Here is a 12,710-nt window from a genome sequence, read left to right as displayed (position 1 = left end):
CGCTCAGTCCCCTGGGCGCCCACCGCATGGCGGGGACGGGGAGCTCGGGGCCTGGGCGGGAGTGTCTCTGAGACTCTGGCGGGCAGGTGCCCGGGGTGCGGGGGTGCACAGGGTGTGGCCCTCCGTCTCCCAGCCTCCGGCTTCTTTCCCTCCTTCTGCAGCTGCCTCCGGCCAGGAAGCCCCGGGCCACACCTGGTGGGGAGCAGTTCGGGGGGGTGTAGGGAGCCAGAGCACATTGCGCATGTGCGCATGCGCATGACTGGCCGACATCCGGTGCCCCAATGTGGTAAACAACCATATCGCGCATGCGCAACAACCATATTGCGCATGCGCAACAACTAAATTGCGCATGCGCAACGACCGCATTGCGCATGCGTGGCGGCCATGACAGAGTGACCTCATATGGGGTGATTGGCGAGAGCCAATAGAGCGCCACCTCATATGGGGTGATTGGCGAGAGCCAATAGAATGAGCGCCACCCTATATGGGGTGATTGGCGAGAGCCAATAGAGATGAGCACCACGTCAGAGGCGGGGCAACCAGGCTATATAAGGACTGCCATTACCCAGGTTGTTGTTCTTTCCTTCTTTTCTCATCGGGAGTTAACTGAATAAAACAGCTGCAGAAGGATCCTCAACCCGTGTCGTCACACTCTTTGCTGGCGAAGGGAAATCGCGACGCGGGCCACGAAGGGGGGGGGGGATATGGGGGTGGCAGGGGAGAGTGTGTGGAAGGACAGGCTCAGCAGGGGGGAAGCAGCCTGCTCTGCTGTCCGTCCCCTGGGTCTCAGAGGCTCCTGCGAGGTCACACAGTGGCGGTGTGCTGGTGGGGTGCTGGCTGGGAGGGTGGCTGGGCTGGGAGTGGTGATGGGGGTATGGGCGGGACTGATGGTGGGAGGATGGTGCTGGCCGCGGGGATGGAGGTGATGGTGGGGCTTCTGGTGGTGGTGAGATGGTGCTGATGCTGCTGGGGATGGAGCTGGAGGTGATTGGATGGAGGTGGAGGTGATGGGGATGGAGCTGGAGGTATAGGATGGAGCTGGAGATGGGGATGGAGCTGGAGGTGATGGGATGGAGCTGGAGGTGATGGGGATGGTGCTGGAGGTGATGGGATGGAGCTGGAATTGATGGGATAGAGCTGGAGGTGATGGGGATGGAGATGGAGGTGGGGATGGAGCTGGAGGTGATAGGATGAGCTGGACGTGATGGGGATGGAGCTGGAGGTGGGGATGGAGCTGGAGGTGATAGGGATGGAGCTGGAGGTGGAGGGGATGGTCCCCTTGGCGGTAGGGAAGGTGGTGACGGGAACGGAGACGTGGAGAAGGTAATAGTGGTGGTCACGGTGGTGGCCCTGAGCAGAGTAAGGATCGAGGTGGAGGCAGAGACAGACAGAGACATGACAGAGGAAAAGCCCAGACTCGCGTCAGAGGACTCGCATTTGGGAGGAGCCTTGTGCCCACACAGCCCTGCTGGTTCCACCTCTCGCCTCCACAGCCCCAGACCAAAAGCTAACTCGGTGGGCCCGTGGGGTTCCAGGCCTGGACTCTGGGCCTCCGGTGTCTCTACAGACGCAGACCGGGACCCGGGTTGGGGTGGTGGGCAGATCAAAGATGGGAGAGCTGAAAGGGCTGTGGGGCTGGGGGTGGAGGGCCAGCATGCCTGAAGAGCAGGTCAGATCTGCCTATCTGTGCCGCCCTGGACAGGATCCCAGGTGAGAGATCCCAGATGAGATCCCGGATGAGATCAGAGACAAGGTCCTGGTCGGAGCCTCCCACGTGGGGCTGTGTGGGGACTTGCAGTGTGTGTTTCAGGCTCGTGCCCACCTTGGGGTCGAGTCTGCGCTGCTGAGGAATTAGTAAGGGGCTGGGTGCCCGTGTCGGGCCATTGCCAGCCCTGGCTGGGCGTCACTGTGGACAGTGCCGTTGTCCCATTTGAGAGGGGTGACAGATTCGGGAGAGATACACAAGGCGGGAGGTGGAGAAACGGGTTTGGACCCGGCTAGGTGGGAGCAGGGCGCAGGGGCGGGGCACGGAGCGGTTCTGCTCTTTCTCTCCTGTCATGGTCCGGGTGGAAAGCTCGGGGCGGGCTGGGAGGACAGTTGTCCCCCTCGGCTGCAACAGACCGAAGGCTCCGGGATCCTAAGTCTGGTGACTGCTGGAGGACTTTGTTGGGGGCTCCCCAGGAGAGGGGGAGAAGGATCCTGCCACAGAGATGGCCGCCTTGGACTGACACGGGACTGAACCACAGGGGGAAGCTGGCACTCGGGGAGGGGGCAGTGCTCAGGAGGAAGCTGGACGCAGAGACACCCACGTGGGCTAAGGGCGCCAGCACGGGCCTCAGAGACGTTTGCTACGAATTCTAATGTCATTATTATTTGTCAATAATAGTAACAGGGCCAGGGAGATGGTACAGGGGTTAGATACTTGCTCTGCATCTGGTTGACCCAGGTTCAATCACTGTCACCCACCATGGTCTGCTAAGCACTACCAGGGAGAACTCCTGAGCAGCTGAGAATAGCTCCTGAGTACTGTCCCTGATCACCTCCCCCCCCCCCCACAGACACACACAAATCAATAAAGTAAAATAATGCAAGTGGTTGGATTGCATTATTCTCAGGTTCCCAAGGACTTTATTTCAGTTATTAAATGAAAAGGGGGAGCCCTAGCACTCTGTGTGTGTGTGTGTGTGTGTGTGTGTGTGTGTGTGTGTGTGTGTGTGTGTGTGTGTGTGTGTGTGTGTGTGTGTGTGTGTGGTGCTGGGGTTTGAACTCCAGGCTTCATACCAGTGAGCCCTGTGTTCTGCTTCTGAGTCTCACACCTGCCTGTTATCCTTCATGCTGTTGTTTTCCTTCCTTCCTTCCTTCCTTCCTTCCTTCCTTCCTTCCTTCCTTCCTTCCTTCCTTCCTTCCTTCCTTCCTTCCTTCCTGCCTTCTCTCTCTTTCTTTCTTTCTTTCTTTCTTTCTTTCTTTCTTTCTTTCTTTCTTTCTTTCTTCTTCTTTCTTTCTTTCTTTCTTTCTTTCTTTCTTTCTTTCTGTCTTTCTGTCTTTCTTTCTTTCCTTCTGTCTTTCTTCCTTTCTTGTGGTGAGGGGGTGCACACCCAACGATGCTCAGGGCTTACTCCTGGCTCTGCACTCAGGAATCCCTCCTGGCAGTGCCTGGAACACCATATCTGGTGCAGGGGATCATAAGGGTGCCAGGGACCAAACCCAGATCTTCCATGTGGCAGGCAAGTGTCCTACTCACTCTACTATCACTCCGCTCCAACCCTTCAGGCTGTTGTAAATCTTGAATCAGTGGTAAAGAATAGCTTCAAGTGTCTCACTGACTTGGGTTTCACACTGAATAGTAGAAGAACTTTTCTTCCCCCCCCTCCCCCGAATGTCCTCCGCATTGTTCTGTGGGGGAAGGTCTGATGGGGGGCTGAAGATCAGGGAGTTGGGGGTTGACCCTCTGGGGCCTGAGCAGGGCACCCATGTGCCTGGCCAGCCTCCAGAGGACCCCCGGCTCTGGCCTGAGGCTCTGCTCTGCTCCAGCCTCTATTCCAGCGCCACAGCTCTGAGTCTGCCTCCCACCTGCCTTTGCATGTGCTTTGGGGGAAACCATACCAGGTTGTGCTCTGGGGCTCTTCCCGGCTCTGTGTTCAGGAGCGACTCCTGGCGGTGCTTGGGGCACCACAGTTGGCGCAGGGGACCTAACGGGTCAGTTGCATGCAAGGCGACTAAGTGCCTTAACCCCTGAGCGAGCTCTCCAGAGCCCCCAAGGTTCTCTTTAGGACACTTGAGGTTCCTGGGGGTCCCCCAGGAACAGCCAGGAGTGACTCCCCACTGCCAGGGCCTTAATCAAATCATAAAAGTGGAGAGCTGCTGTTGCAGGTAAGAGTCACAAGGTCTGGTTCTGGAGATCAGGAGGATTCGGGGCCCCCTTCCCCCTTCTCCAGGGGGTCTTGCCTGACTCTGTCCTCTCCAGTGTCCCCAAGGCCCTGCTGCATGTGGGCAGAAAATAGGGACCCACACGGTCACCTGGGTGCTGGACCCCCAGACACCCCTCCCCCCTACCCCCCATTTCCCAGAAGTCAAGCAAGGCAGGAAAAGTAGTATGCAAAGGGGGCCCGGGGAGCGGCCAGACCTGCAGGGAAATGCCCTATTTGCCTAGGGGAGCCTGGTGGGCGGCCCAACTGCAGCAGTGGGCGCACCCCCGGAGCCTCATGGTGGCAGAGGTAGCAGTCATCAGCAAGATGGGCTGCCAGGCTGCGTGAACCTTTGCCTCAGCAGGACCCGTGGCTGCCCTCTGTTCTCTGGACAACTGGGCGGGGTGGTTACAGGGTCACCGCGCAGCAATGTCCCTAATATCCCCCACACCCCTACCACTCCAGCCTCTGCTGCAGGCACAGTGGGACAAGGGCTAAAGCCTCGCCCCCTCTCGCTGAAGTCACGCCCCTCTCGCTGAAGCCACGCCCCCTCTCGCAGCATCCCCTGCTCTTTCTCTGGTGCCCACCGTCGGGTCAGCTCACACCTCCACTCCAGCCAAGGCCAGGAGCACATGCGTGCAGGAAGGGCAAATGGCCGAAAGTGGGAACAAACCCTCTTGGCCCCGGCTCTGGACGGCACTTCGGGGTTCCTGAGCCACCCATGGACTCGGCTCCCCTCCCCACGTCCCCTCTTGGCCTCCCACTTCCCCCACAAATCCATTCTCTCCTGGGGCTTCCTGCAGCCACTTCCTCATATCTGGGGGTCCCTCACTTCCTGTCTGAGCACCGGGACTCTGCCCAGGATGGGGGCGCCTCTCTCTGTGTGGCTGCCCGGGTCACTGCTGTCCCTCACTCCCAGGTACAGTGACTCGGTTCCCCTCATGGACTGGGCAGTAGAGGTGGACAGAGGGATGAGGGCCGAGAGACCCGGGGTTCTAGCATGTCCTTTGGGGTGTGCAGAGGGTGGGATGCCTTAGCTGTCCAGGGTAGGGGGTCTGCTGTCACAGAGCTCTGTGCTCTTTCCGTGGGTGCTGGAGTGGCACCTCAGCCCCGGGGCAGGACCCTGCACTGGTGTCCGGTGGGCCTGCGCCCTCCTGTCTGACCTGGCTCCCCTCTCAGCTGTGAGGGGCAGTGAGGGCCCCCCACCCAGGCGGGCCGGCAGTCCTCTGGGCGCACAATGGGAATCTGTGCTGCCCCTCGGTGGCCTGTCCCCTCCGTGCCTGTGGTCGAGTGGCCCTGCCCCCTCCCCTCCGTCTCTCTCCACTTGCCCAAACTCTGTCCCGGACCCGGGACGAGCTCAGTGGGAGGACTTGCGGGTGTGAGGCCTTGAGTTCGGGTCCCGGCACGGGCCCCAGAGGCGGCCGCTCTATGGTGTGGGCTCCCCGAGGACACAGCCCTGGGGGCCGTCTCGGCACAGCGCACACAAGCGCCTCCAGCTCTGCCACTGGAGTGCGTGGCTGCCACGAGGTGTGCAAACCCCAGGGAGCTCATGTTCTCACGCCTCTGGTGAACAGGGTGCAGGACCATGGCCAAGCGGAGGGGTCCCCAGGCATCGCAACAACACCCCCAACTTGGAGAGATAGTCCAGCAGGGAGGGCGCTTGCCTTGCATGCAGCCGACCCGGGTTCGATTCCCAGCATCCCATATGGTCACCCCGAGCACTGCCAGGCGTTATTCCCGAGTGCAGGGCCAGGAGGAACCTCTGAGTATAGCTGGGTATGGCCCCAAACCCAAACCCTTCCCACCACCAAAAACAAACAATCAACCTCCAAAAAAACCCCAAGTCCAACATCCTCAACCAAAATAGGTGGGGACATGTTAAGAAATGACTGGGCCGGGGAGATAACTCAAGGGAAGACAGCGCAGAGAAGCCCCAGGTGTGATCTCTGATGCCCCTGGGAACAAGCCCCGAGCACTGAGCTGGGAGCAGGTCCTGAGCACTGCTAAGAGTGGTCCAAAACAAAACTTAAAACACTATTAAGGGGGCTGGAGCGATAGCACAGCAGGTAGGGCATTTGCCTTGTACACGGCCGAGCTGTATTTGATTCCCAGCATCCCATATAGTCCCCCGAGCACCACCAGGAGTAATTCCTGAGTGCAGAGCCAGGAGTAACCCCTGTGCATCACCATGTGTGACCCAGAAACAAAAAACAAAAAACAAAACCAAACCCAAAAACCATGATTAAAAACAAATAAACAAAAAAAAACTCTCTCCTTTTTTCAAATCTTTTTCAAATTCAAATCAACCCTCCCCGGAGTCCCCAGAACAAATTTTTTTTTCCCCCTGATTTGGGGGCCACACCGATAGTGCTTGAGGACTAGTCCTGTTTTTGCTCTGGTATTCCTCCTGGTGGTGCTCGGGGAACGTGAACCATGCAATGCCAGGGTGGGTCTGGGGTCTCCTAAGCACTGGCCCTCTGTGCTAAGCCTCTGGGGCTCAGGGCTGGCCTCGGTTCTATCGCTGCTGCCTTTGGCTTTGCATTCTGATTCTTCCCAAACCCATCCCATCCCTCTATGAGGCAGGGACGTCCTGAGCCCAGGCCTCATCTTGAATAGTCTCCTGCCTGATTCCTGGCTTGGAACTGTGTGTGCAGAAAGTGGTAGTATGTGTGTACATGTGGTATATGTGGTATGTGTGTACATGTGGTATGTGTGTGTGGTGTGTGTGCACACGTGGTGTGTGTACATGTGAAGTGTGTGTGATTCCCTGTGTGATTACCTGTGGTGAGTCAATCATCAGGGAGAGGAAGGAGAGATGGGGCCCAGATATCCCCAGTCCTTCCTGTCTGAGCCACAGAGGCTGAATGCTGGTTTCCCAGCAGGGTTTAACCCTGATGTTCCCAGGACTCATGTCCCTGAAACATATCCCACATCCCATACCCATAAACAGGCCAGGAGGGTTTTTTCTTTTGTGTGTGTGTGTGTGTGTGTGTGTGTGTGTGTGTTTGGTGATGGTGTTGGTGTGTGTGTGTGTGCTCAAGGCTCAATCCCGGTGGGGTTCAGGGGACCCTATGAGACGCCAGAGATAGAACAGGGGTCAGCCAGTACAAAGCAAGTGCTGTCCCTGCTGTACTGTGGCTCTGGTCTGGCCTGTGGCCCGAAGGTTCTTGAATAGCAGCTTTTCCAGAATCCCCTGGGCCCACCCCCTGCGGATTCCCAGCCCTGACCCATCCCCCATGCCCAGACAAACCCCCAGCAGGTGCCAAGCTCTGAGCAGGACATCCCTGGGCATGCCCTGGGGAGAAGGCAGCCTTGGACACAGACGCTGCCCTAGGCCTTGGGGTGGGGGCTGCCCTGGGGGTGGGGCAGCGGGGCTGAGGGGCTCTGGGGTGTCAGGGCACGGAACTGCTCCTCTGCCGTGGTGGTCTGCTGAAGCAGTCGGGGCACTCTGAAAGTGGCAGGAGGCTGAAGAGACAGTTTAGCAGGGAGGGCACTTGCCATGCACACTTCATGCCAGGGTTCAGTCCTTGGCACCCTCTAAGGTCCCCTGGCCTGGCAGAGTGATCCTGAGCACAGAGCCAAGAGGAAGCCCTGAGCACCACTGGGTGTGGCCCAAAGATGGGGAGCGGGGGCGGGGGGGGGCGGGGAAGCAGAAAATGCCCAGGACCGGAATTTGAGAACTTCACGTGCGCTGGCCAGCAAGGATCATTCCTTCCTTTCCCAGAGGAGCCCAGGGCACAGCTTGCTGGGCTCCCTCAGAGCCGGGGCGGAGCTGCAGGGGTCCGACCAGAGCACTGAGAATGAGCACGAGAATGGAACAGCCTGGGGGCGAGGAGCACCGAGCCAGAGCTCCTGTTCCAGCTCTTATTGTTTATTATTTGTCAGGGAAGGGGCGCACACCCAGAGCTGTTCAGGCAGACTCCTGGCTCTGTGCTCAGGGGTCACTCCCGGTGGACTCAGGAGACCATAAGAGGTGGCGGGGAATGAACCCAAGTTGTGCTCCTGCCTTAGCCGCTGTCCTGTTGCTCCAGCCCCCGACTCCAGTTCTTCCAAGACCTCAGGGAACACAAGTTCCTGCGGCTTCAGTTTTCTCATCTGAAAAATGGTGCTGGGGTTGGGGAGACAGCTCCGTATTCCAGCCCGGCACCTCCCTGATAGTGACCCCAAGCACTGTGCCACGCGTAGCCCTGAGAACCGCCACTAGGTGTGGTCCCTAAATTAAATCAAACCAAAAATGCTGGGCACCTGTCCTGCGTGTGCGTGAGGGCCTGAGCCCGAGCGCAGGAAAAACAAAACCCAAACTGATTTAAAATGAAACATGGACGGCCTTTCCTTTCCCTGTCCGCAGCATGGCGACCGCCATCTATAAGGCCCACTAAAGAGAGGCTTGAGCTTGCAGTGACCAGATACTAGGGAGATCTCGGGATGGGGGGTGTTACCGGCGCTGCTCTCCGCCCAGATGTGACCCTAGCGGCCGCACATGAGCGGCCCCTCTGTTGCTGAACGCCCATGATCCAGAGGCCAACTAACTACTTTCAGCACCCAGCGGCTTCTTGCAGAAATGCCTCTAGACTGTGAACTAAACTACGACCCCATGCTGCCCTGGGAGGGGAAAGGTTTTTTTTCTTGGCCTTTCCTTTCCCCGGCGGCGGGGTGGCGACCGCCATCTTATGAGGCCCGCTAAACACAGGTACGAGCTTGCAATGATACGACTTCTGGCAGAAATTTCTCTGGACTTAATTACTAAAATACCAGAAATCCAAAACCTCATATGCTTATGTGCTCTTTATTCTCAGCAACGGAAAACAAACTGTCAAATGATGCCTTTTGGGCAGGTCTGATAATTGGGGGGAAATTCCAAATAATAATAGTGAGTTTTTGTTGACCTACTGAATGTAATCAAAGAGAAATTAAACTGAAAATCATCAGCCACAGAGGCAGGGGGTGGGGTGGGGTGGGAGGCATACTGGGGTTCTTGGTGGTGGAACATGGGCACTGGTGAAGGGCCAGGCGTTTCATCATTGCATGACTGAGACTTAAGCCTGAAAGCTTTGTAACTTTTCACATGGTGATTCAATAAAAAAATTTTAAAAAATAAAACGAAACCTGGAGCCCATCAGAAGACTCAGCTCGAAGGCGGGGCAGCCACGGAGCTGGCGCCACCCACCCGGATGGCACCCACAGAGGCTGTCTGCCGGAGAGGCGCCCCTGAGGGTGTTCGGAGGGAGTGTCCCTCACCAGGACCCATCTCTGAGAAACCCACAGTGCTGAAACGCGTCAGGACTCAGGACTCAGCCCGGCGCCCCACACACACCAGCATCATGGACTCGTGTGCCAGTGTCAATTTTACTATAATTATGAGACATGAAAAACTGGCCCCGCTGACCCAGACCCCAAGGCTGATGTACTGAGACTCTTTTTTTTTTTTTTTTTGATTTTTGAGTCACACTCGGTGATGCACAGGGGTTACTCCTGGCTCTGCACTCAGGAATTACTCCTGGCGGTGCTCAGAGGACCATATGGGATGCTGGGAATCGAATCCGGGTTGACCCCGTGCAAGGCAAACGCCCTACTGCTCCAGCCCTCTACTCAGACTCTTGCTCCTCGGTTTGTCCCCCATGAACACAGCACCAGGGTTTGCAGGGGCGAGGGGGGTGGGAGGCCCCACTCAGCCCCAGCCCGGGACTTGCTCTCCCAGCAGCTGCTGGGAGGAGCTGAACCCACACAGCCCAGAGGGCAGCGCCTTAGTGTAGACGAGATCTCGCCCAGAAACGTGACTGGGGTGTCAGCTCTTGCGGGGCAGCGGGCCGGCCTTGGCATGCCCCCAGTAGAGAAAGTGGGGATATCAGCTCTGGGGGGAGGAGGCTAAGGGGCCCTGGGATACCCCCGCTAGCCAGCTCGCAGCTCCGTTCACGTGGCTTCAGGTACTGGGGTCTCTACAGTTGTGTGTGTTGGGGCCGGGGGGGCGCGGTGGCTGAGGCGACCCCCCCAGTGTGCCGCGGGGCCCACAAGGCCAAGTGGCGGTTTGCTGGAGCACCAGGTGCTCAGGAGGCGGTCCACTTGCTCGCGGCTGGAGACTGCGCGCAGGTGCGCCGGGCCGTCGGGGGGCTCGGGCAGGGCCGGGGGCTGGGCCGCCGGGTGGGCAGCGGGCCGGCGCAGGCCCCGCGCCCGCATCTCGCTCTGCATGCTCTGGAAGAAGTGCAGCACGCAGCGGTGCGCCAAGTCCCGCGCATGCTCGCAGCACGTCTCGTCGAAGAGCTTCTGCTCCAGGTCCACGTAGTTGCTCCAGTAGCGGTGCTGCAGGAAGAGCGTCTGGTCGAAGCAGGGCCGCAGGCAGCGCGCCAGGAAGGCCAGGGTGATGAGCAGCAGGGTGATGGCCCAGCCCATGGCCTGTGGCAGGGCAAGCGAGACAGGGCGAGTGGGCAGCACCGAGTGTCCGCGGCCTCTCCTTTAGGGATCCCGCCTGCCCTTCCGCAGATTGAAGCATCTGCCCATGCGTCATCCCTCCTGTTAGCCACCTCCGTCCACCCTCCCGGCCACCCCCATCCTCCCATTCCTTCATCTATTCAACCATCCCTCCCCGATCTGTCCATCAGACGTCCTCTCCAGTCCGCCCTCCCCCAACCATTGTCTCAACACCACCGACCCAGTCCCTGACTGTAGGAGAACATGGGGTTTGTCCTTTTAGCCTTACCACAGGGAGCTTAAGCTTAGACTCTCCCGGAGACACTCCCATTCCTTCATCTGTAAACTCTTCTCTGCACCCTCTTTCCCAACCAGTTAATCACCTTTTCCCTAATCAGATTCTGTTATCTTGGAAGATCAGATCCTTCTAAGGACTCTGAACTTGTACTGTAACTTAGTGTCTTTTGCATAGTTTACCTTAAAGCAATGGCCTCTCTGTATGGACACAGGAAGACAGTTAATATGATGCTTGTAACTTGGGAGTTGATTGACTCCAATAATATTTACCCCTGGGCTCTGCACTCAGAAATCACTCCTGGCGGTACTCAGGGGACCATATGTGATGCTGGGAATCGAACCAGGGTTGGCCGTGTGCAAGGCAAATGCCCTTCCTGCTGTGCTATTGCTCCAGCCCCAAGCCTTTGTTTTTAATTACATTCTTAGCTTTATGTTTCTCTTCCTTGGTTTTACTCTTGTTAGTCATTTTGTTAGCGGCTCAGCTGAAAGCCTGAGTTTTTCCTTTTCTGCACTCCTGCCCATCCATCCATCTATCCACCCACTCGTCCATGCCTCCATCTACCCACCCATCCAACCAACCGTCACACACCCATCCACCCACCCCACCTATGTGTCCACACAGCTTTTGGGTCCTATGTATCACCCCATCTGAGCATGCCCTGTTCTGTATTTTGATGGAGATAATGGACCCCAGTCTTTGCCCTCAGCGGTCACACTTAGCAGCAGAAATATGGGCATGTCGAAGTGTCTTGTGGATGGATATACAAGGGACATGGGAGTTCAGAGAAAGGAACCCCTAACCTGAACTTGGGGGCCCTGGAAACTGAGGTTCTGGCTGGGAGCTGAGGTGACGGTCGCACGGGAGACAGCCAGGGGAGCAGCCATCCGGCGGCAGGGTGAGGGGAACTCTGAGGAACTGAGACTGGAGCTGATGCCGTGTGGCCTCCCCTCCCTCACACGCGCCCTCCCGCCCGGAGTGATGGTCACGACCTGGCAGCTCCCGGACCCTCCACAAGCACAGAGCTGCGTCTCTGCAGTGCCCTGGAGCATGGCTGACGGGGTGGACACCTGCTGTCCACATGCACGGCAGAGAGCCTGCACCTCCAACCCCCGCCCTGAACAACGACCCCCAGGACTCTCCCACTCCTCGCCTGCGTGTCTCTGGCGTGAAGCCCCCCAGGACATAACTGTCCCTCCTCAGCCCACCCCAGGCCCGGGAGGGCAGGCTGAATTACCTGTGACAGGCACCGCAGGTAGCGGGACACGGCCTTTCGGGCAGGGCTGTCCCTGACCAGCTCATCTTCCTTGCAGGGCACCTTGGCCAGGAAGAGCTGCACCTGGCTGGAGGTCATGTTGGCCAGGTCCAGAAACTTCTCAGGGTCCACAGAGCAGCTGAAGGCACACACCAGGCACTTGCCGTCCAGAAGGGCCAGCAGGATCCAGACGAGTGGGGCGGCCAGCGCTCTCTGCAGCACGGAGGAGCACATGTACCTGGCCGGAGAGGAGTGGGGAGCTGACGCCACGCGAGACCCCGGCCCCAGGCCCGAGCACCCACAGGAGTGACCCTGGAGCACCGAGCTAGGAGCAGCACTGCCCAAACACCAAACCAAAGTCAGGAGACCCCAGCAGCGAGGAGATCTGCAGTGCCGGGTGGGCTGCAGGGCTGGGGGAGGGGGCGGCAGGGCTGGGTGTGTCCTGGCGGGCAGGAGGTTCCACACTTGGGGGGGTGCCAAGGCATGGATGCAGGGCCTGGAACAATCATGGAGCAGGGAGGGAGGGCGCTTTCCTTGCATGTTCTGATCCAGGTTCAGTCCCCGGCACCCCGTACGGTTCCCTGAGGCCTGCCAGGTGTGACCTCTGAGAACAGAGCCAGGAGCAACCCTGAGCACTAAAGGGGTCCCCCTGACAAACAAGCAGGTAGGGCGCTTGCTTTGCCGCGCCAGACCCGGGTTTGATCCCGGCACCCCATATGACCTCCTGAGAACCAGCGGGGGTGATCCCTGATCGCAGTCAGGAGTCAGCCCTGAGCACTGCCGCATGGGCACCCCCATAAGAAGACGGCTGCAGCATCCTCTGCAGAGTGCGGGGGGACCTCGGAGACTT

At 58.5% G+C, this 12,710-nt stretch overlaps 1 protein-coding gene across 1 annotated transcript in view; it reads right to left on the bottom strand.

The window, feature by feature from the left end:
• Nucleotides 1-9,815: 9,815 nt before the first annotated feature.
• The window catches only part of LOC129399385 (calcium homeostasis modulator protein 3-like), a 3,334-nt gene continuing 439 nt past the window's right edge, over nucleotides 9,816-12,710 (bottom strand). The window contains exons 2-3 of the mRNA XM_055119203.1: nucleotides 11,843-12,098; nucleotides 9,816-10,295 (exon numbers count right to left, since the gene is read on the bottom strand). Coding sequence (XP_054975178.1) covers nucleotides 9,816-10,295; nucleotides 11,843-12,098 — 736 coding nt within the window. The remainder of the gene's footprint in view (nucleotides 10,296-11,842; nucleotides 12,099-12,710) is intronic.

The sequence above is a fragment of the Sorex araneus genome, chromosome 11 (genome assembly GCF_027595985.1).
Source record: "Sorex araneus isolate mSorAra2 chromosome 11, mSorAra2.pri, whole genome shotgun sequence".
NCBI classification, from domain to species: Eukaryota; Metazoa; Chordata; class Mammalia; order Eulipotyphla; family Soricidae; genus Sorex; species Sorex araneus.
Note: the sequence above shows the minus strand (reverse complement) of the source record. Positions and strands in the feature narration are given on the sequence as shown.